This window comes from Muscardinus avellanarius (genome assembly GCF_963383645.1).
Source record: "Muscardinus avellanarius genome assembly, chromosome: X".
NCBI classification, from domain to species: Eukaryota; Metazoa; Chordata; class Mammalia; order Rodentia; family Gliridae; genus Muscardinus; species Muscardinus avellanarius.
In genome coordinates, this window is record NC_137792.1 from 7249521 (window position 1) to 7274434 (window position 24914).

General features: G+C 41.6%; 1 protein-coding gene across 3 annotated transcripts in view; it reads left to right on the forward strand.

Moving 5' to 3' along the window:
- Positions 1-829: 829 nt before the first annotated feature.
- Positions 830-24914, forward strand: part of EGFL6 (EGF like domain multiple 6) — a gene marked incomplete at both ends in the record, with an annotated part of 69109 nt that continues 45024 nt past the window's right edge. For 2 of the 3 annotated variants that reach the window (XM_080718358.1, XM_080718359.1), the window contains 2 exons: positions 830-903; positions 21693-21805. In XM_080718358.1, coding sequence (XP_080574484.1) covers positions 830-903; positions 21693-21805 — 187 coding nt within the window. The remainder of the gene's footprint in view (positions 904-21692; positions 21806-24914) is intronic. The other variant, XM_080718360.1, reaches the window with a different exon arrangement.

A 24914-nucleotide genomic window follows, 5' to 3' on the forward strand; every position in this document is an offset into this window, starting at 1 on the left:
GTGCAAAGCCAAGGTGTAGGACCACAGACTCTGCCACCCTGAAGCCAAAGAGTGTGGATGTGGGAGCAGGAGGGACCAGTCATTCCGTCTACTATAACAAGTTGTCAGAACAAAGAGCACAAGTCAGTACCCAAATGAAGTCTCTGAATAGCATCCCGCTTTTCTGCTGTTAGTTTCTGCGCTGATCACTATGATGCAACATAGACTGAGGTCCCATGTAGGTAAGCTGTTGAAAATGACCAGGAGCAATAACTTGTCAAATGATGGGGTTGTGCAGGACTTGGTGACCTGCCAGTTCCAGCACCCCATGATTTGCATTTTGTGGAAGAGTATACCTGCAAACCTAAAGAGGGATGAGATAGCCTGTCCTCATGAACCTGCGTCTTAGTTCCTGCTTTAAATTCTTGATTAAATTTTTAATCCCGGGAACTCAAGTATCACCAGCAAGAGTCCCATGCCCAAAATACATGACATGTGTGAAGAGAACTGAATCTGGGGGAAGTTTCTGGGTGATCCGAGAGTACCGAGGACGCCCGAATAGTCCCGGGGGGCGTGTCCCAGCCAGATGTGCGCCCGCCCTCCTGGCTCACCGCACTGCTTCCCCGCAGAGAAGCACAGCACTTCTAGCCGGAGCGCTCCTACACTGGAGCAGCAACGGTCCCTGCAGCGGTGCCTGCCGCCTTCCTGTTCCCGCCCGCCCTGGTTGTGCCCTGAACTACGTGCACAACTCGCACCACGGAAGAGAGAGTAGGCTGCAGCCGGTGAAGTCCCAGGTCCGGGCAGACACCTCCGGAGGGGCGCGGAAAGAGGAGGGCGGCCCAGCACCAACATGCCTCCGCCCTGGGGCCTTGCGCTGCCGCTGCTACTCCCCTGGGTGGCAGGTGGATTGGGAAACGCGGCCAGGTGAGTGTCTGGTTGGTCATCCATGCCAGCCGGAGCTCTCCTTTTAGCTCCCCTTCTCTTTGACCCCTGTCCCTCCAGGCACCGCCGCGTATATGGATATCCCTGTGTCTGTGTGCGCAAGATGGGAGGGGACTGGGGGTGGCAGTTAACCAGGATGCCCACCGACTTTTTTCCCAGCTTCCCTTTGGCGGGGCTTTGCATCCTGCTGCCTTTGCACCTCACCTGGTTGAATCTATCCTAAATCGGGTTACAGGACGGGGGAGGCTCTGCGAGTGGCCCGTGGGTGTGTGCAGGTTTGGTGCTGTAGCAACAGGTGTGTGAGTGTCCCACAGAGAGAGAGAGAGAGAGAGAGAGAGAGAGAGAGAGAGAGAGAGAGAGAGAGAGAGAGAGAGAGAGAGATCTGCCTTGCAGTTTTGTGTTTTCCGCTGTATCTGAAGGGATCCAACTGTTGTCGGTCTAGTTTTGCTGGGGAAGGAGGGAAAGAAACTCTCTCTATGCGGACTGTAAGGAGCAAGCATTTACTGTTCTTGTTCTGGTTTTTCTGTTGTTGTTGTTGTTGTTGTTGTTGTTGTTGTTGTTGTTGTTGTTGTTTGCAGTACTGGGGATGGAACCCATAGGCATTCTACCTTTGGGCTACACCTCCAACACTAGATTTTATTCTTTATGTTTTGAACAGGGTCTCACTGGATTGCAAAGGGCCTAAGTTGCTGAGGCTGGCCACAAACCACGATCCTCCTGTCTCAGCCTCCCAAATACTGGGCTTACTAGCACAGCTTGTTCTTGAAGTGATTCTGCTGCAATCCTCTCTCTTCTCTCCCCTCTCCCTTCTCTTGTTCCCTTCTCTTCTCCCCTCTCCCTCTTCTGGCTACCTTGAATTGATGAACTGCAAAGAAAGGACCTGGGGGTTAGTCAGATGGCAACCATTCTCATTTTTGCTGTGGTAGTTCTGAACATGAAGCCACTTTCTTACTACCCAGAAGATTTTTGTTTTATTTATTAATTTATTTATTTATTTATTTATGTGGATCATATTGAAAATGGCATGTGTTCAGACTGTGCCCTCTCCCCCTGCCCAGAAAATTTTCTGAGTCCTGAAACCTATTTTGCCAGAGATCTGCAAAGCCACTTTATCAATGTACACTTATATCCTGCTTATTGTAGACCAGGCACTGTTCTAAGCACTTTGGGCTAGGAACCCACTAGAAGCCCTTAATTAAGCTACATGGAAGGTACTGTAATTATCATCCCTGTGTGGTAGAGGAGAAAAAGGAAGCACAGAAATTCAGTAACTTGCCCAGAGAGGCACAGCCAGTAAGTGATGGAGCCAGTATGCAAACCCGAGCAGTGTGGCTCAGCATCCCAGCTCTTGAGCAGTGCAATATGTCAGCCTTTTAGAAATGACCCGCTGGAAAGGATTTCCTGGTCCTCTGGCCATCATATCTTGCTTTCTCCCTAGGTTTTACTAGTAGGGGTTTCTCCACCGCAGCACTATAGGCCTTTTGGGATGGTTATCTCCTAAGGTGCAAGGTAGCAGCTGCCCTATGCACTGTAGGATATTTAGCGATATCCCTGGCCTTTACCTACTAGACGCTAATAGCAACCCTGACACCCCCACTCTCAGCCAAGTTGTGACAAGGTGTGGCTTCCCTAGATGTGACTGGCCCAAAGTCTTTGGGTGGGTAGGATCACCGCCAGCTCGGGGAGATTTTTCAGTGCTATTTCCTGGGGAGAGCAGGATAAGAGCCTCCATTTGGCTCCAGGCTTCTTAGAGGTGAGCCTGATTGACTTTGTTTGACGTACAGGAAAAAATCTTTCATCAGAGTCAGCCATGGTATTAAGGGATTTCGGAGTTCAAACAGAACAAACCTCAAACCAGTTTCTTTGAATGTGTGCTCGCAAGTTTCAATTTCCTTCCCGTGATAAAAATGCAAGCAGATGTAATTTGCTCCTAATCACATTTTCCTTGAGCATTGGAGGTTCTTGCCTTGCTAGTAAGCCCACTTAAGAAAGACCAAGTGCTAGTTAGAAGTAAGATTAATGATTCTTTAGTGGCAGGCAAACTGACCTCCAGGAGCTTCACTTTCAAAGCACCACCAAATTCAATTAAAAGCCCAAAAGTCCTCCAATAAGCCAAAGAATATTAAACTGGAGAATCCACATCAGAATTCTGTAATTGTGCGTTTTTAAGATGTGAGGCATGTTTTTATTTCATTTTATTTCTTTTACACAATTTCAGGGTCTTGGGCTGGTATGTTTATTATCTGCACAATCTTCCTAGGAAATATCAAATGGTCAGTCAGCTCTTCGGGAATTTCGCCTAGGGATCATGTTTTAGGAACCTTAGATTCCACCTCAAGGACAACACATTTACAAATAAAAAAGCGAGACACCCATTGCAACTAAATGTATCTACTGTTTATTTTCCTGAAATTTTGCAATTTATAGTAAAAAAATTGTCACTATGACAGATGTTCACTACTGTAAGCACCAATTGTTTTGTATTGAAACATTGGGCCCTGATATTGTCACCTAGAAAATTCTCTGCCTTTTAGATGGTGTTTAGTGCAGTGTAGACAGGCTACACTCTCCAAACAAAGAACTCGTTAGCGCTGTGTATTTACCTGCTCTTAAGTATCAGAATTTGGCTTACTTATACTTGTTTATGCCCTTTGGGTATTGGGACTATTTAGATGCTCCAGATCTGTCATATCCACTACAGAAAATATGGTGGCTAGCAATCCCAGGTGCCTATTGAGTACCTGAAAAGACACCAGCTCAAGTTGAGGTGTGTTATAAGTGGAAAAACATACTGGAACTTTAAGAATTAGGACGAGAAAAAAGGAACAGGAACTATCTCACTAACCATTTTATATTAATTACATGCTAAATGGCAACATTTTAGATATACTACATTGCCTAAAATATGTTAATAAAATAATTTTTTGTTTATAAAATGTATCGACCAGAGGCCTTTACATGCTGGATATGGCGGTTACATTTCTAGTGAAAAATGTTGGTCTAGAACATGTATTGAACTGAGCTTCATTTCTAACACTCCAGGTCCTAACACTGGAATCTTTTATTCCCTGGCCAAGTAAAATAAGTATGTTATTAGCCAGGTGTACTAACTGTCTTATTAGTGGTAACACACACCTGGAATCCAAATACTTGGGAGGCTGAGACAAGAGGATTGCTGGTGTGAGACCAGCATGTAGTAACTTAGGCCCTATTTCAAAATAAAAAAGGTCTGGGGATACCGTTCAGTTGTAGAATGTCCCTGGGTTCAATCCCTCCTAGTACCACACACACACCAAAAAAAAAAAAAAAAACATAAATAAATTAGGATTGGAGGTGTAGCTTAGAAATAGAATGCCCCTAGGTTCATTCTCCAGTACCACAAAAAAGGTGTCATTAACTTTGCTATCCTTTTCCCCGATTTTATTAGTGTACATTAATTATACAAAGAGATATGTTCCTTGTGTCATATTCACACATGTATATAAGACATTTTAATCATCCCTACCCAGCCCCGGAATACTCCTGGCTCTCCCCTCCCCATCTCCTTCCTTTTTACTAATATAACTGTGCTATTCTTTATTTTAAATTATTTTATTGATATGTATTTTTTAAAAAGTACAAGATGGTAGAGGCATACATGCATACATCATTCATTTAGCCCTTCCCCAATTCCCTTCCCCCTCCCTCTTTCTCATGTTTGGCTTACTGATTGACTTTGATGTGTACATTAGAGAATTTCCCTCTTGCCCCCTCCTGAGACAAAGTTTGGAACAACTCACTACTTACAACATATTTCTGTGGCACTTTTTTTTTTTGGTAGTGGAGGTTGAAACCACAGGCATTCTACCTCAGTGCTACACCTCCAGCCCTTTTTTATTTTGAAACAAGGTCTTGTTAAGTTGCTGAGGCTGGCCCCCAACCTACAATCTTCCTGTCTTAGCCTCCCAAGTACTGGAATTACAGGCATGAGTCACCATGCCTGGCTTATACCTTTTTTCCTCTATTGAAGTCAAATAATAATAATGAGAAAAAGCAAGGAAGGCCCAGGTTCATGCTGAGGGGTTGTGTTCATGGAGAGAGGCCTGTTTACTGTGAACCACACACTAACTACGTGTAGAATCCATTCTTCTTGGAGCCCTTTTAGGGAAGTGCCACTGTAACCACTTACCACAAACTGCATGGCTTAAAAACAACACACGCTTATTGTCTTAAAGTCCTAGACATCAAAAGTCCAAAATGAGTCTTCTGGACTAACATGAAGGCATTGGCGAGGCTGGTTCCTTCTGGAGTTTCCAAGGAAAATATGTTCTGATTTCTTTTAGCTTCTAAAACCTGCCAGTGAACCTGGCTTTATGGTCACACACTGTAATGTTTTTTTTTTCTCTTATTCACCCTGCTGTTTCTCTGATACTTCTTTGTCTTCCTCCCTAAAAGAACTCCTATGATTATAGCAAGTCAACCTGACCTAATGTAGGAGAATCTTCCCATCTCAGAACACTTCCCTGGATCACATCTGCAAAGTCCTGTTTCTTTTATAAAGTAACATTCTCAGATACCAGGGATTAGAACTTGGACGTCTTTTGAGCCAGGCGTGGTGGCACATGCTTGTAAATCCCGCACTTGGGAGGCTGAGACAGGAGAATCACACAGGTTTGAAGCCAGCCTCAGCTACTTAGTGAGGCTCTCAGCAATTTAGTGTCAGACCCTGTTTCTAAATAAAATATAAAATAGGTCTGGGAGTATAGTCCGTGGATAGAAAGCCTCTGGGTTCCACCCACAGTACCATAAAAAAGTTCCTTTATTTTATTTTTTAAAATATTTTTATTGGTGCATTGTAATCACATTGTAATATAAGACTTGAGAGGATATACAAGCACACATCATCCAATTAGCCCTCATCCAATCCCCATCCCATTCCCTCCCTCAATCCCATGCTTGATTGGTGATTATCTTTGATGCATTTGTTTACATACCTCCTGAGTTTTAAAGAGGTTCCATCTTCCCCCATCCCATCCCCTCTGATTGGTCACCTTAATTGCTTCACTATAGGGCCCTTTCTATAACTCGACCTCCTCCTGTTACCCCTTTCCTCCTAGTTTTTGCTAATTAGGGGAAGCATCTGGTTTTTATTTTCTGTGATATTTCTCTGTGCATGCCGCATTGCAAGTTCTGATCCTACTCTTGACAGCCCCAGTAGTGGCCTGGCCACCCGGAGGACTCTGATCCCGACCTCGCTGGCTCCAGCACTGACCTTGCCTCATGGGAGGCCCCCAATTCTGGCCTCGCTGGCCCCTGTATCGGCCTAACCCCTCGGCTGGCTCTGATCCTGGCCTCGGAGGCCCCAGCTCCGGCCTTGCCTCCCTGCAGGCTCCAATCCCAGCATCGTTGGCCCCGGCACCAGCTTTACCTCTCGGTGGACTCCAATCCAGTCCTCGGAGGCCCCAGCACCAGCCTTGCCTCACAGCGGGCTCCGATCCCGGCCTCGCTGGCCCTGGCACCGGCCTTACCCCTCGGTGGGCTCCAATTCAGGCCTCGGAGGCCCCAACACCGGCCTTAAAAAGTTCCTTTAGCCGGTGTGGTGGCACACGCTTGTAATCCCCGTGCTTGGGAGGCAGAGACAGGAGGATCGCGCAGGTTCAAAGCCAGCCGCGCTGGCTTAAGAGACCCTGTTTCCAAAAATAAAAAGTATAAAAACAGGTCTGGGAGTGTAGCCCAGAGGTAGAAGGGCTTCCAGGAACCCCAATACCACCAAAAAAAAAAAAAGGTCCTTTAGCCGTGCATGGTGTCACACGCTTGTAATCCCCACGCTTGGGAGGCAGAGACTGGGGGATAGCACAGGTTCGAAGCCAGCCACACTGGCTTAAGAGATCCTGTTTCCTAATAAAAATATAAAAAAATAAGTCTGGGAGTGTATCCTGGAGGTAGAAGGGCTTCCATAAACCCCAGTACCACCAAAAAACAAAAGGCAAACAAACAAAAAAAGAACTTGGACGTCTTTTGAATGGAGGAGACATTAGTCAGCCTTTCACAGGAAGCCTGAGCTGTGAGTCTGTTGTTCTCAGTTTGGTGGGCTAGATTTCATCTTTAAACATGATTCTAGTGATTTTTGAATCATTACATCATTCATCTCTTTATTCTCAAAACCAGAATTTATAGGAATATACCCAAAACTCAAGAGCTGAGTGTGTCTAGGAAATAGTAATCATGTTATATATAATTTTAATGTAGAAATCACTTCTGAGCAACCTTATTTCAGTAGTTAGTTGCAGTGGTTTAGAAGATGTTAAAGTCATAATTATATATATATATATATATGATTTATGCACATAAATCATGGTGATGCAAACACTAAAATGAAAAACATTACTCCCTGGAATCTCTGGGACCTTTTTGAGGCATTTGAAGCAGAAGATTAAGAGTGGTCTTATCTCCTTCCTTAATCTTCCTGGTGGTTGGGATGTTCTATTTGTATCATAGTTTTTTTTTTTATTACTGATGTGCTCTCCTGTTTTTAAATGTGAACTTGTGTGCAAATGTGCAGAAATATTTTTCATTTTATTTTTTCAAAATAAAAATGAGCCGGGCGTGGTGGCGCACGCTTGTAATCCCCGCGCTTGGGAGGCAGAGACAGGAGGATCGCGCAGGTTTGAAGCCAGCCGCGCGCGCTGGCTTAGGAGACCCTGTTTCTAAATAAAAATATAAAAATAGGTCTGGGAGTGTAGCCCAGAGGTAGAAGGGCTTCCAGGAACCCCAGTACCACCAAAAAATAAATAAATAAATAAAAATAAATAAATAAAAATGTATTCAGTCTGTAACAAGAACATTTAATCTGCACATTTGCACACAAGTTCACATTTAAAATGTTACAAAAATAAATTGTCATTCAATGCTTCAATCCGCAGTGCCCCTACACACCAAAGGCATCCTTGTGAATGAGTGCAAGCCTACCAGACAGAAAATGGGGGTTGGGATAGAGAGAGCAAGTATCCCAGTGCTTAACTTGTATTAGGTTTTTGTACAGGAATAAACGAATGGAAGGCTACAGCCCTGCAAAAAGAAAATTGAAGAAAGGCATCAGCCCAAGATGCAGAGAGCAGACTGTCCCACTTGAGCCCAGTTGCTGCCAAGAGGCATGACAAGAAGTCTGGGTACAGGCTACAAGGAGCCTGGTATGTCCCACTGAGGAACTTGAATTTCATTTTGAAAGTAAAGCATGCCATTTCAGACTCTGTGTCCTTTAAAACTACCACAGTTGTGACCAGTTTGCACACAAAATTATGACCTCATTGCACAGAATTATCCATATTATCCCTATCAGCCATACTTTAGTTTAACTGACAGCAGTATTTTGTCTTTCATAAGGAGCATGAGGGAGAATGGTACAGGATGGTGTTAGGGAAAGAGGCAAAGGTTAGATCAGGCAGGACCCTTTCCATACCATTTTCAATAGAATGAATTTTATTCTTAAAGTGGTGACTGATCATTGAAAGGACATAAGAAGAGATCTGAAGCTCTTGTTTTTGGAAAAACAATTTAGTTTTAATTGACAGCATTATGTGCAAAATAATTGTGCTCATAATCTATATCATCTTGGATTTGACAAATACCAATACAAAATTAAAACTCAAAATACTGAAGTTGGAGCCTGGCGTGGTGGCGCACGCTTGTAATCCCAGCATTTGGGAGGCTGAGACCGGGGGGATCGCGGTTGCGGTTTGGGAACAGCCTCAGCTACTTAGTGAGGCCCTCTGCAAGTCAGTGAGACCTGGTTTCAAAATAAAGAATAAAAAATAGGGCAGGAGGTGTGGCTCGGAGGTCGAATGCCCCTGGGTTCCACCCCCAGACCTGCAAAAAAAAATACTGAAGTTTGGTCTGTGGGTGTAGCTCAGTGGTAGAGCCCTTATTCAGCAGGCTCAATGGCCTGGATTAGATCCCCAGCACCACTCACATGCATGCACACACATACACACAACATATAACATATAAAAATGGCAGCTTCTTTACAAAATTTATTATTTCACTCCTCAGTATTTCCTTTGCTTGGTTTCTGGCCACCGCATATATTAGTTATCTATTACTACACTACAAAATACTTCAAAACACCATGGCTTAAAACATTTAATACACTTGTAATCTAAGTGCTTAGGAGGCTGAGCAGGAGAATCGCAGGTTCAAGACCAACTTCAACAACTTAGTGAGACCCTATCTCAAGATAAAAACATAAAAGAGCAAAGACAGAGTGCCCTTGGTTCAATTCTCAGTACCAAAAGCATACACACACACACACACACGCACACACACACACACACACGCACACACGCACAACCTCCCCCAAACAATATTAACGGTCTCACAGTTTCTGTGAATCAGAAATTCAGGAGCAACTTAGCTGGTAGAGATTTCGAATTTTTTATATAGACCATTATTATTTAGAACAGTTTTAGGTTCACAGCAAAACCATTGTGAGGTTTTACTCTTATCTGCTTCCATGACTGGATGCTTTCATGGCTGTGGACAGAAGACCTCAGCTCCAATCCAAATGGACTCACCCTACGGCTGCTTGAATGTCCTTACAACATGGCGGCTAACTACCTCCACCCCCGCATCTAATGCTAGAACTAGAACAAGGAAGAAGCTGTAATGCCCTCTGTGTCCTCATCTCAGAAATCACCTTACATCACTCCTTTGGGATTCTCTTTGTTAGCAATTGGTCCCATTTAAAGGGGAGGGGAGGATAAAGCTTTACCTTTTGAAAGGAAGTGTGTCAGAGTCTATGGGGGGGCAGAGTTTAAAACTCCCGCCCCACACATTCTGGCTCAGCTTTTCCCACTCTGGTTACTCCTCCCCCGCCTCCTTTCCCAGTCTCTCCTTTTCTATCATATTAACGTGCTGACTTTCCAGAGATCTAACTCCAAGCCTGTTTTTCTCCTTAGCTACATGCTCTCTCCAAGTGATTGTTCCATTTCCAGTACTTTCCATGCCATCTATATGTAGATGGTTTCAAATAGGAATCTCAAGGCCTTCTGCTGTATGCATGACCTATCCATTGAGATGCCTCACTGAGTTTAGGACATCTTACCCGAACTCTTGAGAAACTTTCCAGAACTCACTCTCCCCATCTCATCCTTTCTCTCCATCCCCAAACAAACAGCATTCAAACTGACTCAAGCCAAAAACCAAGAATCATTCCTGACAGGTGGAACTCTTCATTTCACTTGTATTCAATATGACACTCCTATTACAAACCCTGTCTCAAGGTCATCACCTTCTCTCCCCCTGCCTGCCACCACCCAGCCATGCCACCATCATCTCTTACCTAAACCACCAAAAATAGATCTCCTTTGTTTCTTCTTTGGTTCCTTCAAGTCCATGCCCCAAATTGCTTCTCTCAGAACTGAAATCAGACCATCATCCCTCTCCTTAAAACTTTGCAATGACTGATCACCAGATTAAAAATGAAATCCATTCTACTTAAAATGTTATAAAGGAGTCCTGCCTGATTTAGCCTTTGCCTATTTCCCTAAGTCTATCCTGTACTAGAGATTGAACCCAGGGGCATTCTACCTCTGAGCTACATCCTCAGCCCTATTTTATTTTAGTTTAGTTTTGTTTTGAAACATGTCTTGTTAGGTTTCTGAAGGCCTCTCTAAGTTTCTGAGGCTGGCCTTGAACCTGTTATCCTCCTGTCTTAGCCTCCCAAGTACTGGGATGACAGGAGTGTGCCACCAAGCCCGGGAAATGTAGTTATCTTAATAACACTTGCCTTATTGACTGCCTTCTCTTCCTCATCTCACCTTCTACCCCACTGTGATGTTTCACTTCACCTCCTAAATCAACCACATACAATCAAATCCTTACATGGTCTGCTGTTGGGGGAGCCCAAAGTAAAATACTTTTCATCCCCAATTTCTACCTAACTCCTGAGCTTGGAGGTCAAGTGAGAGAATAGAAACAATGGAAAGTTCCAAGTTTTGCTTGAGGTTTTCTACTTTCCTTACAAGTCATGGCATGGAAAATTTGAAGACCTATCCATACACATGGGGATAAGATAGCTTGATAGCACGGGCCAGATTTTATTGGGCTCTTGCTCTTAAAAACCTCTCCACATCTGGGAAGGTAATATGTCTTGTGGTATCCCTGCCCTTAATTGGACTTGGGCTCTGTCTCTGTTCCTAGGATGGAGAGGAATTTGAAATTAATTTTAATTGGCTAGGTACAACCAACTTACCATGCAGGGAGTTATAATTTAAAAAATCAAAACCAACAAAAAAAACCCTCATGACTGGACCTCGTTATCCCTATTTGGAAAAACTTTTATTTGGATGGCAACATCTAAATATATTTAGACATCAGCAAAAGCGATTTAATTTTTCAATTTGTCTTGGAGAATATTGTGAAGTTTCCTGGAACCTGACCATAAACAAGCATACTAAGAATTCTGGCACAGTATATTTTTGCAGAAAATAAGGAATCCTATGCAGAAATACTATACTACTTACACAATCCCTGGAATGTTTTTAAATTAACTTCAGCTGTGGAGACAGTGGTTTTCTGATTAATTTGATCAATGCAGACAGCAAACTGTATAATACACATTAAAAGAACTCTGAGCAATTCAACATTTAGCTCAGGCTCCCAAAGCTCAGAGTCTCCTTTCCACAGAGACTTGCTTTCCTACACTGATACTTCCTTGCCTCAAGACTAGGTTCTTTGAATATTATATATGCTAAACATTGTGTAGGAAGAACGAGAGAGACAGACAGACAGATGCTGGCCAGACCATCCATCTCTCAAAGTGGCAGAGGATGTTGTTGAGTTTAGTTCAGTCCAAGAACAGACTTTCTCGGTAGAAAAATTTCTTTTTATCAATTTCCCCAGTTTTATCAGGTCCTATGGTGCTTGGTCAATCCATCCAAATGCCTAAAATCTCACTTATATCCCAATATCTACTAAATTAAAGTGGCCATTATTTTAACCATTCATTTTTTATATTGCAAAATGCTCTGGCCAAATTTTGTACCTTTTAAAAATGCATGCCTCGCAACTATGAACTAAATTTAATTTGTATTGATAGCTTTGTAAGTTTTTCTTGTACAAGTAGATTCATGTATAGGTAAAAAATGTGTACTAGACATTAAGAAATGATGTCTAAGCCAAACATGGCTTATAATCCTAGTACATGAGAGGCTGAGATAGGAGGATCACAGGTTTGGAGCCTCTCGGAGCATATCAAGACCCTGTTTCAAAATGAAAATATAATCCTGCGCTCAAGAGCAGAATCAAAATAAAGAACTCAGTTATTGAAGACATCATATTAAAAAGGGCTAGTGATTAACATGAAACTTATTTTGAAATGGAACAAGGTTTAAAAGATTCGATAACTATAGCTATAGAGCAAAAGAAAAATGTAATAAATCAAAACCATGTATAGAATATAAAATATCAAAATTCAGAACTTTGGGGAGGAGGTAGGTATGATGAGGGAAAAGTTTTATTTTTTGACCTTTCAAAGCAAATCACTAATGGCTTCAGTGCTTTCTAAATATATGTACAATTCGCGTTCAATAATCCTCTATTTTACTCCCAAACATGCCTTGCTCCTGTGAATCCCAGTGTGACAGTGGAAGAGAAATCAACTGACATTAACTCCTAAAGAATCAAGTTTTACTAAAAAAATAAAAATAAAAAACTGTAATGTTGACTTCAAAAAATGAAAATAGATAAAATAGGGCTGGGAGTATAGCTCTGAGGTAAAATGTTCCTGAGTTTAATGCCCAGCACCATAAAAAGAGAGGGAAGGAGGGAGGGAGGGAGGGAGGGAGGGAGGGAGGGAGGGAGGAAAGAAGGGCTTCTATAAGCCTACTGTTCCTATCAGCAAAGGCTACTGCACCAAACCATCTCAAAATCTAAGTGAGTGAATGTGGTAAAAGTTTATTTCTTAGACATATGTAGTGTCATATGCTGTAACCTCAGTACTTGAGAGGCTACAACAGGAAGATTACAGGTTCAAAGCCAGCTTCAGCAACTTAGTGAGACTTGCAACAATCTAGTAAGACTCTGTTTCAAAAAAATTAAAAATAGAGCTGGGCTATAGCTCAGAGATAGGAATCTCCTGGGTTCAATTCCTAATATCACACAAAATGGTATTTATTTCTTTGCCTGCCTCATGGTACAAAGCATGTTTGAGATGCTCTGCGTCATGCTTTTACATGGGATCAGCCTCCATCCCTCTTGGAGTACCATCTTCCTCCAAATACCCAAACTCTTCTTTATTCAATGAACTGGTGGTAAAAGAACACATGGAGGTCCCGTGGAGCTTTGTGAGCTCCCACAAAGGTGGGACTGGAGGTGGAACGCACCTTCACTGACCAGTCACATGGCCCTACCTAACTGGCAGGCAGCTGGGAAAGGTAGTGTTGTTTTGTAATCAGGAGACATAGACACATATTTGGTGAGCTCTTGACCTTCTTTTCTATAATCATTAACATGCAACATATGAAGTCACAGATACTGGGTCATTTTCAACTTAGAAAAATGGCAATTTCATTATCTATAATACTCCCAGACAGGTTTTAAAGTAGAAGAAGTATTGGATTAATGATGGGAAAGCTAGCAAGTGGGCATGGAATGAGTACAAAGAACCAAAAGAAGGAGAAAATGCTGAGAAAATATTGCAGCTCATTTGCTAACATTAACTTGGTATGTCACTCAAGAACTGTGTAGAAATAAAAATTTAAAGCTTCTGTTCTAAACAGTTTTCAAGTTTTTATGAGATTATGTACTCTGCTATTATTGTCAAATGTGTGTTTATGTGTGCTAGATTCCTTCCTTCTCCTGGGTCATACTGTTTCAAACTAAATATAAATATTTAATATTTAATTTTCTTTTTAGCTACAGTTTTAAATCGTTTCATGCGTGTGTTTTCAAAACTGGCAACATTGAACAGAGAACTGGATTGTTGGGATAATACATCAATGTCCTCTGACATCTACAAATCATTAAGTTAATTATTAGCAATTCAGTCTACTAATGATTTTCCCCCTTGAAACTATTTTTCAATTTTTTTGACCAAAGATTTGATGACTAAACCACTAAAATCCCAGCTGTAACTGGTGCTTTGAAACTCTTTCCCAAAATTAGGTAAATATATGGACCTCATACCCATTAATTAAAAAGCATGTTGCTCATTTATGGACATGGATTCCTTTGATTTTTTTCCTATTGCTAATTCAAGCTGTTTGGTCTCTTTTAGAAAATATGTTCAGAACATGTCCCTGCATCCACAGAGCAGCTAGAGACAGAACTGAAGTTTTCCAACTTTGTGTAGTTTTCCACTTTATAGTTCTCAATCACAAATTGAGTTGATTCTTAAACTGTCATGTGCAGTGTGTGTGTGTGTGTGAGAGAGAGAGAGAGAGAGAGAGAGAGAGAGAGAGAGAGAGAGAGAGAGAGAAAGAAAGAGAGAGGCAGACAGACAGACAGACCAGAGATTTAACCCAGGGGCATTCTACAGTTGAGCTACAACCCTGGCCCTTTTTAAATTTTTCTATTTTGAATCAGAGTCGCTGAGAGTTCTGCTACGTTGCTGAAGCTCTCCTTGAATCTGTGATCCTCCCGTCTCAGCCTCCCAAGTACTGAGATTACAGGCATGCACCACCATGCTTGGCTTCATTTGCATTTTTAAAACAAATGAGACTTCCGGGTGTGGTGGCACACGCTTGTAATCCCAGCACTTGGGAGGCTGAGACAGAAGGATCACGCAGGTTCGAAGCCAGCCTCAACTACTTAGTGAGGCTCTCAGCAACTTGGTGAGACCCTGTTTCCAAATAAAATATAAAATAGGTCTGAGAGTATAGCCCAGAGGTAGAAAAGCCCCTGGGTTCTACCTCCAGTGCCACCATAAATAAATAAATAAATAAATAAATAAACAAACAAATTAGACTAAAGCTAGATTTGAGGACCAATATATTCTGTCTTCCAACAGAGCTGTAAGACTAAGTTGCATTTATGATGTAGGAGGGAATTCCTTGTAGTGCATAAGAAAACGTAACTTTATTCACAAGTTTTTTGATGGCCCAAGTGTTAATCATTAACATTTTGGAGAGCTTTATAAGTGATACTTTGAACACCTTCAAAAATGAGGACATGGGAGAAATTACTACACCTCAGATTTCTTGGTTTCACCTTTTCACCTGAAAGCAGGCATGTGAAAGCAATAACACTCTGGAGAAAGGATTTCTCTGGAGAACTGTGTAATATGCAAACAGTATATGAATTTCATATTTTGGTAACTTTCTTCTGTTAGTTAACCCCAGGCCATATTCTTTGCAATTCAAAGTAATTGACTTTGACCAGTACATATGAAATAACTTGGGCCACCTGTACCAAAGACTCTGGGCTGATTTCTAATTAGGCTTTTTTTAAAGGATCATATTTCAACAAATTTCCATTTGTTTTTGTGCAATTTTATATCAAACCATTTCAGAAATCTTGTTGAAGTTTATGAGCTCACCCTGCTTTTATAAAGGCTAAGGTGTGTGTGGCCAAATTCTTGGGGTATCCCACTTCCTTAAATCATTCTGCATCTCTCCTGAACCTTAAGAACGGACAAAATGGTTTGGTGTGCGGGTACACGCTTGTAATCACAGTATTTGGGAGGCAGAGACAGGAGATCCCAGGTTTGAGGCCAACCTCAGCAACTTAGTAAGATAAGACTCTTAGTAAATTAGGGAGACCTTGTTTCAAATTAAAAAAAAAAACAGGGGCCTAGGAGCCTGGCATGCTGGCACACACTTGTAATCACTACTTAGGAAGCTGAGACAAGAGGATTGCAGGTTCTCAGCAGGCCTCAGCTACTTAGTGAGGTCCTCCTCAACTTTGTGAGACTTTGTTTTAAAATAAATAATAAAAACTAGGGCTGGGGGTGTGGCTTGGATGTCGAATGACCCCTGGGTTCAATCCCCAGCACCACAAAAAAGGGGGGCTGGGAATTTCCCTCTTTCTCCCTCCCATCTTCCTCTGTACCCCATTAAATGTGTGACTACAATGCACCAATAAAATATTTTTTTAAAAAATTGGGACCTGAGGTTGTTGCTCAGAGGTAGAATGCCCCTAGGTTCAATTTCCAGTATCAAAAAAATATTGGACAGATTATTTCCCATAGACACAGGTCTTTTTCTTTCTGGCTCCTATTTATCTTCCTGTCCCTCCCATCCCACCATTCCCCTATTCCCCTCTTACTTCCCTGCTCCAAACACATACCATTGTCTACTGACTCCTTGTGTTCTTAGTAGCTACATCCTTGACAAAGCTGCTTTCTCCACCTGGAACATCTTCCCCACCATAGTCTCCTCCCATATCACTTGGATAAGTACCATAATCTCAGTTGCCAGAGATTGTATTGGACCCTATTTCCTGCAGAAAATCCTTCACCCACTCATCCCAACCTCAAAATGCCTGCATCTTCCCCTAGCTTCTGCAAAACTCACCCCTTCGGCAGGGTTCATATGTTGGAGTAGAGTTACCTGTTTAATTACCCATCTTTGTCCCTTGAATACACATTCTTTGCTGGCAGGGGCTGTTCTCATACATCTTCATTAGTCTCCATGGCAAATACTGTACTTGTCATGTGTGATTACCCAATATATTTGGGGGAGACAGATGAATAGATGGATGGGTGAAACGTGTTCCCCTCTAGCTTCTAATACTAAATAGTCTTTCTTGGCCTTATCTTCTTCATGTGTAAAATGATATGTTGTAGCCCAGCGTGGTGGCGCACGCTTGTAATCCCCGCGCTTGGGAGGCGGAGACAGGAGGATCGCGCAGGTTCGAAAGCCAGCTGTGCTGGCATAAGAGACCCTGTTTCAAAAATATAAAATAGGTCTGGGAGTGTAGCCCGGAGGTAGAAGGGCTTCCAGGAACCCCAGTACCACCAAAAAATTGATATGTTGTAGTTGGATGATATCTAAGTTTGCTTTCTTTTATTTCCCTTCTTTTCATTTCAGTACTGGGGACTGAACCCAGGGATACTCTACCTCTGAGCTACACCCCATCCCTAGTTTATTTTTTTTATTTTGAAATAGGGTCTCTGTAAGTTATTGAGGGTCTCACTAAGTTGCTGCAGCTTGTCTCAAACCTACCATCCTTCTGTTTCAGCCTCCCAAGTGGTGGGATGAGGTCTGTCTCTTTAAGGTGAAATCCTGTGATAATCTCCCCTCATGGTGAAAATTTGTTTCTACAAATATATTAAAAATCACATGGAAACCAGGGCAGCTATGAGAACATACCTTGAGACTTCCAACTGTAAGGAGCATGACTGAACAAGAGGTCTTGGAAATTTATCACCACATTAAAGCGAGGTCATAATTCCCACTGGGTACTCCCACCTGTGACAGAACATGGCAGGGAAACTAAAGTACGTCCTTTTGTAGGAAACATGGCTCTCTTCTGAAGGTCAACACATCTGATATTAATCCCATTATTTGTACTAATAAAAGTAATCAATTGTGTAGCATTTCCTGGGTTAGTCAGTGTTCAAAACCCTTTATACATATAAAATAATTTTGTTAGCACAAATCCCTTAAGGTAAATACTGTTGCTATCCCCGTTTTAGAAAAGAGTTGGCCGATGCCTGGAAAAGCGAGGTTTCTTGCAGAAGGTCACAGAGGTAATAGATATAGGGCCAGAATTCAAACCCAGGAAGGAAACTGTTTCAGTCAGAACTCTCATTGCTGTGACCCAAAACACCTGATGACACAACTTAGAGGAACAAAGACTTATTTACTTATAGTTCTGGAAATTTCATGGGTTCAATCCATATTAGGCCAGGTGAAGTCTGTAGGGCTCAGGACATAGCAGCAGCTGGAAGCAGAGAGAGAGAGCACAAGGGCTCCGCCTTCATACCACAGAAGCAAGAAGCAAGGGAGAGAGAACAAAGAAAGGAAGGAATATATATATATATATATATATATATATATATATATATATATATATATATTCCTCACAGCCACACCCCCAGGTACCTCTCTTCAGCAACCAAGCCCCACCTTCAACAGGGCTGACTTATCACCAGGACTTCTAAAGGGACATCCTAATCCAAACCATAACAAATCATAGTTCTAACCACCATGTTAAACAGCTTCTCAACATTCCTTTATGGACCATCCTCTTCCTAGATCTACTTCTCATATACTGGACACCCAATGCTTAAAGCAACATTTCTAACAGACAAGGTTGGAAACAATCGAAAAGTCCAGAATAGGCAAATCCAGAGACTAAAAGTAGATTTGCAGTTACCAAGATATGGAGGGGAAAAGGAGTTGAGATGAACTGTGTTTTGTTGGGATGACAGAGTGTTTTGTAACTAAACAGTAGTGATGAGTGCATAACATAGTGAGAATACTATATTATATTATGTAAGTTTTGTGTCAATGTTTTAAAGTGATAAAATATAAAAATTCATAAGGACATTATTGTGTTGGATCTAGCACTATTTTGTATGATAGTGGAGATTGAACCCAAGGGTGTTCTGCCTCCAGGCTACACCATCAACCCTTTTTTTTTATTTTTTTTGTTCTGAAACAGGATTTTGATAAGTTGTTGAGGAACTTGCTAAATTGTTGTGTCTGGCCTTGAACTTGTGATCCTCGTCTCAGCCTCCCAAGTACTGGGATTATACACATGTGCCACCACACCCAGCTTGGAAAAGCCCTTATTTATTCAGCACACTTCATGTTCAGTAAGTTCATGGGTTGATCTTTGGACATTGTTAGTTAGGTACAGATTTGGGGTCAAGATTGTGGTTTTCCTTGTAGAATTGTTAGTAATGTACAGATTGCTATGTCTCAACCAAAGATCTTTATCAGGGCTGGGGATGTAGCTCAGTGGTAGAGCCCTTACCTAGCATGGCACAAAGCCTTGTATTTAATTCTCCAGCACTAAAAAAAAAAAAGACCAGTCATGGTGGTGCACGCTTGTAATCCCAGCATTTGGGAGGCTGAGACAGGAGGATCTCGGTTCAAGGACAGCCTCAACTACTACTTAAGTGAGGCCCTTCACAACTCAGTGAGACCAGGTTTCAAAATAAAGACTAAAAAATATGGCTGGAGGTGTAGCTCGGAGGTAGAATGCGCCTGGGTTCCATCCCCAGTACCATAAAAAGAAGTTTTATCAGAGCATTATAATGATACATATTATGCTGTCCTAAACTGTAGTGCATCTGTTCACAACAGACTGTGAACAGTCTGAGATCAAAGACCAGCTCTTCATCACTGCGCTCCATTTGCCTAAGTCAGTGGGAGAATGTCCCTGGGCTCAATTCACAGTACCACATACAAAAGATAAAATTAAAATAATTCAAAATAAAATAAATGTTTTGCTTTAGTCATGGTACCTACTGGAATACAAATTTGCCTTTCAGGGGGATCCTTGGCAATGTCTGGAGACTTTTTTGATTGGTACAATTGGAGGGATGTGTGCTATAGACCTCTATAGATAGGACACTAGGTATCCCACAATGCATAGGGCAGCCCCCAACAGCAAGGAATTATCTAGCCCCAAAATATCAGTTATGTACAAGTTGAGAACTCATGTTCTAAATGGTTGAGTGAATGATATAGGAATCCCATTTATAAGCATAAAAAGCTCCCTCCAACCTAGGTATCCATCAACAGATGAATAAATTACAAAATTTGGGAAATACACACAATAGAATTCTACTCAGCAATAAAGAAGAACAGAATTATGTCATTTATAAGTAGATGGAAAGACCCTGGAGACCATTATGTTAAGTGAGATTCCAAGCACAGGAGAAGGGACCTATGTTTTCTCTAATATGCTCAAGCTAGGGAGCACTGGGGATCCCAGAGGGACTCCAGGTAATGGGAGAAATCCTCAGTGGAGCCAAGGAGGAAGGGTAGGGAAGGAAGAAGGCTGAGGTTCATTAATGGCAATGCTACCTGTGACTGTGTATACATGTGAATATAACATTGTTAACCTGGACACTCAGTATTAAGAGGGAGGAAAATGGAGAGGTGGGGAGCACCAAGTACTGTGTGAATATATGCCATGGTCAATATGATCCACATTATGATGTGAGACTATAGTGTACCAATAAAATATCTAACCACAAAAAGCAAATAATAAACTCACCCTATCAATTTGCGTTCTCAGTTAACAAAATGGCCCAAACCATATCATTGTATCTCTTACCTGAGAAACTAGGTCTGTAGGAGAGATTGACAAAAAGAGAAACCTCCAAGGTTGTTAAACTGTGTGACCTTGACTAAGACATTATTAAATAGCATAAAATTCAGTTCTGCAGCATAAAGCACAGGGGAAAATATGCATTCCTTGTCTGTTAAAGAGCACAGAAAACACTTTTATAATGTATTTAATATGTGCAGAGAATACCAAATCTAACCCTCCACAAAATATATAAAGCAAGTTTTGTCTTTTAGTCTGATGGCAACCCTGCCTAATGCCTAGACTTGCAAGCAAATTCCTCCTGGCTGGACTACTTAGGAGATTTGCTGGAGGATAGGGGGCTCTTTCTTTTAGACCTCTAGATCAGGAGCCAGCAAGCTACAACCTGCAGACCCAGGTGGGTAGCACCATTTTTACATGACCTGTGAACTAAAATTGGTTTTTACATTTTTTTTTTTTTTTTTGGTGGTACTGGGGATGGAACCCTTCTACCTCTGGGCTACACTCCCAGACCTATTTTATATTTTTTATTTGGGAACAGGGTCTCTTAAGCCAGCGTGGCTGGCTTTGAACCTGTGCAATCCTCCTGTCTCCACCTCCCAAGTGCGGAGATTACAAGCGTGCGCCACCACACCCAGCTAGTGTTTACATTTTTAAATGGTTGATGATGAATTTAAAAAACTGTCATGTCACATATAAACTGTCTTAAATTCTAATTGTAGTGTCCATAAATAAAGTTTTATTGAAACAGTCGTGCTCCTCGGTATAGTATTCCCTATGGCTACTTTTTTTGCATGGACAGAGATCTCATAGCATGTAACACCTAAAATATTGACCATCTGGCCCTTTATGGTAAGGGATTGCTGCCTCCTGCACCATAGTTAAAGAGTTTAGCAAATTGTGTTTCCAAGAGGTCATGTGGAATGAGAATGAGCTCTGGGCTGGAGAATCCAACACCTGGCTCTAGTGGGGCTCTGACTTCATTTCATTGGGCTGGAGTTTCCTCCTCTGTAACATGAGAGGGCTTGGCAAAAAAAAAATCTGTAGCTCTTAACTGTCCGTAGTGTGCAGTAATTCCAGTCTGTTCAATGGTTCCCAGGTGACCAATAAGTTAAAAGTACAGAACTCTCATCTGGCCTCAAGCCACACAGCCAGTGAGTCACTTTAACACTCAGTGCTGAAACGGGCACAGAACCCGGTAGCCACTGTGCCCACAATGAACAGATTTGACATCTGGCATTCAAGCAAATCCTAAAGTATAAATTTTTGCTCACTTTCATGTGCCTTAGTCTTACAGGTTATGTGTCCCAATTCTTTTAACCTTGAAGAAGAAAGAAACAGACAAAACTCTTGAGAAAGTCTGGCAAAGAGATGGTAGCAGAGGTGGCCAGCCCCCAAATTTAGGTTTTCACAGTGGAATGTAGCACTTACCTCAGGTCTGTTGAAATTAACCAGGTCTTTGTTATTTCTCCAGTTCCTTCAGAAGCAGGAAAGAGTTTCTGTTACCCCTTCTGAGTTTTCAGTACTAATGTGCGTGTGTGTGTGTGTGTGTGTGTTTTTGTCTGCAGCCCAAGGGAGCAAGGGTTGTCGGCATTGGCACGCCAGCCTGGGGTCTGTCAGTATGGAACTAAGTTGGCCTGCTGCTATGGTTGGAGAAGGACCAGCAAGGGAGTCTGCGAAGGTAAATTTTGTAAAAACTCAGACCACCCTGTACTTGGGCAAGATTTTTAGGCTTTTTCTATTTGTTTTTTTTTTATTTTATTTTATTGGTGCACTGTATTCATACATCATAGTGGGATACAAACTTTTGTAGACATACATGCACACATCGCCCAGTCAGCCCCCACCCGATCCCCACCCCATTCTCTCCCCATCCCTCCTTCCCATGCTTGGCTTAGTGGTTGACGTCTAGTATTATAGCAATTTATCCAAAATTAAAAATGATAATCTCACATAACAGTTTCATTTGTCTGATACCAAGTGTTTAATGATTTAAAGATAGCATTTCAATATTTCTTTTTGCTTTCTTTCTTACTAGAGCATATTTTTTCTGTTTTTTCTTAAGTGAAACTATCATATATTTATATATTTATTTTTCAGAAAAAAATCTATCCTAATATGGAATATGAATTCTAGATACCCAAAACGATCTTGAAAAAGAACAAAGCTAGCAGATATATATTTTCTGATTTCAAACCATATAAAGCTACAATAATTGAAACAGTGTAGTACTGTTCTAAAGGCATATATATAGACCATTGGAGTTAAATACAAGCCTAGAGCTAAATTCTTCCCTATATTGTCAAGTTATTTTTGACAAGGTTTCCATGAACATTTGGTGGTGGAAATAATAATCTTTTAACTAAATATTGTTGAAAAATAATAATTACATGGAAAAGAATAAAATTGGACCTTTACCTAATCCCATATACAAGTATTAACTCAAAATAGATAAAAGACCTAAATATAAATCTTAAGACTATAAACTTTTAGGAGAAAATCTGGGTCATAAAACCTCACAACATTGAAATTGGCAGTGATTTCTTGGATATGATTTCAATGGCACAGGCAACAGAAGAATATACAAACTCCCTAAAAAATAAAAGAAAATATTGTATATCCAAAGACAATGTAAACAGAGTTAAAAGTTACTAATAGAATTGGATAAAATATTTCCAAATGCTATATCTGAAGGTATATTAATATTCCAACTAGAAATCCTAAAAATTAACAACAATAAAGGCAAACAATACAACTTAGAGATAGGTAAAAGACTAACATAAATAATGAATCTCCACAGATAACCAATCTTAGTTGTCTGTTGGATGGAAACTCTTGTTTCTCTGGTTCTGGTGAGTGTTACCTATTTCTTCTTTGTAGTTAATCTCTTTGAGTATTTTCTCTAGCGCTGGTTTTGAAGACATAAATTCCTTCAGTTTCTGTTTGTCATGGAAGCTTCTTATTTCTCCATCTAATTTGATAGAAAGTTTTGCTGGATAGGAAATTTTTGGCTGGAAGTTGTTTTCTTTCAGAGTTTGGAATATGTTACTCCAAGCCCTTCTGGCTCTCATGACTTGGTTTGGGAAGTCTGGAGTGATTCTAATTGGTTTGCCTCTGAATGTCAGTTGGCCCTTTGTTTTTGTTGCCTTTAAGATTCTCTGCTTGGCTTCCACATTGGTCATTTTGACAATTATATGGCGTGGGGATCCTCTTCTCCGATCCTGTCTAAAGGGAGTTCTATAAGTTTCCTGGATCTGTGTATCAACCTCTTGCTCTATATTTGGAAAATTTTCTGCTATTACTTCCTTGAAGAGATTGTTGATCCCTTTGGTATCACTTTCTTTTCCCTCCTCTATTCCAATTATTCTTAGGTTAGCTCTCTTAAGATGGGCCCATATTTCTTCAATGTCAGATTCCTGCTGTTGGATATTTTTTTCTAGATTAGAAACTATGCATTCATTTTTGGATTGCTCATCTTCTAAGAGCGAGATTCTGTTCTCTATGTGGTCTAATCGGTTGTTTGTGCTTTGAATTGAGGCCTTTACTTCATTAATTGCATCCTTTATCTCTTTTTGGCTCTCTCTGAGTTCTTTTCGAAGCACCTCTATTATTTCTACAGTTATTTTCCTGATTTGATCTTCTAGAAATCTCTGATTTTCTGTTTTATCAGGTTCTGATGTTGTGGGGTTGTGCACATTCATTACTCCAGTGTTATTCCTCTTTCCCATGATTTCGGAGGTTTGTGCCTTCTCTGGGTTCTTCCCTTGGGTCCCTATGGCTTCACTTAAGGTGCTCTGGATCTCGAGTCTGTATTATCTCAGACCCCACTACTCCTTTACTGGGTTGTATCACAGAGTCTCCGACCCAGGGAGTCGATAGAGGCTGCTTTAAACTATGGGGGGTGCCAGGTTGCACGTTCTCCTATGGTGTGATATCTCTGCCACCACCACTCCCTCACTGGGTCAAGTCCCAGGAGGCCCAATACTGCGATTTCTCCTCTGTGGCCCGCAATTTGACTCACTGTTCTTGAGTACGCAGATGTAGCTGTACTGGACTCGGTGAATTCACTGCTGCTGCCGCCGCCGGTGGCAATATGGCGCCTCTGCCACGCCCTCGGCCATGAGGCTGGCGTATTTTTTCTTCTCTGGTTTTGATTTCCACTCTGAATCCCTGCAGCGTGTGCTGAGCTCAGCCACTGGGAGCTTTAAATGCTGTCTGCGCCGAAGGATCCCGCCTGGCTGTTCCGCAGCGGCTCACCTGGCTTGCTGTAGCCGTCCGTTGAGTTCGCCGCTGCCGCCGGCAGTATGGCGCTGCTGCCGCGTCCTCGGGCTCGTGTGTCTCCTCTGTGGCCCTGAGCTCTGTTCTCAGTCCGCTTTCTCTCTAGAGCCTGGTGGTTTTTTTTTTGCTTTTCTGGTGATGGTGTTTTCTGGCTATGAAAGGCGCTCTTTTTGTGGTAATGGAGATTGGTTGTTAGCGGGACTCTTAAGCCCCGCTTTTCTCGGTCGCCATCTTCCCGGAAGTCCTCTATTTGTGACACCATAAGTTGTCACAAATTGCCAGTGATTTCCCCAGGGTAGGGACCTAGATAAACACCAAAACCCAAGGGTTTTAGGATCACTGAGGTTTCCTTTTATCTCAAATGTGGCCAAGCCCATCACACTAGACATATTTATTTTAGGAGACTGTCTTTTCAATTCTTTTTGTTATTAGTAAGTATAACTAGGTTGTCTGTTTCTGTTTTTATTAATTTAGAGAAACTAAGATGTGCAAAATGAGATCAATTAATTCTT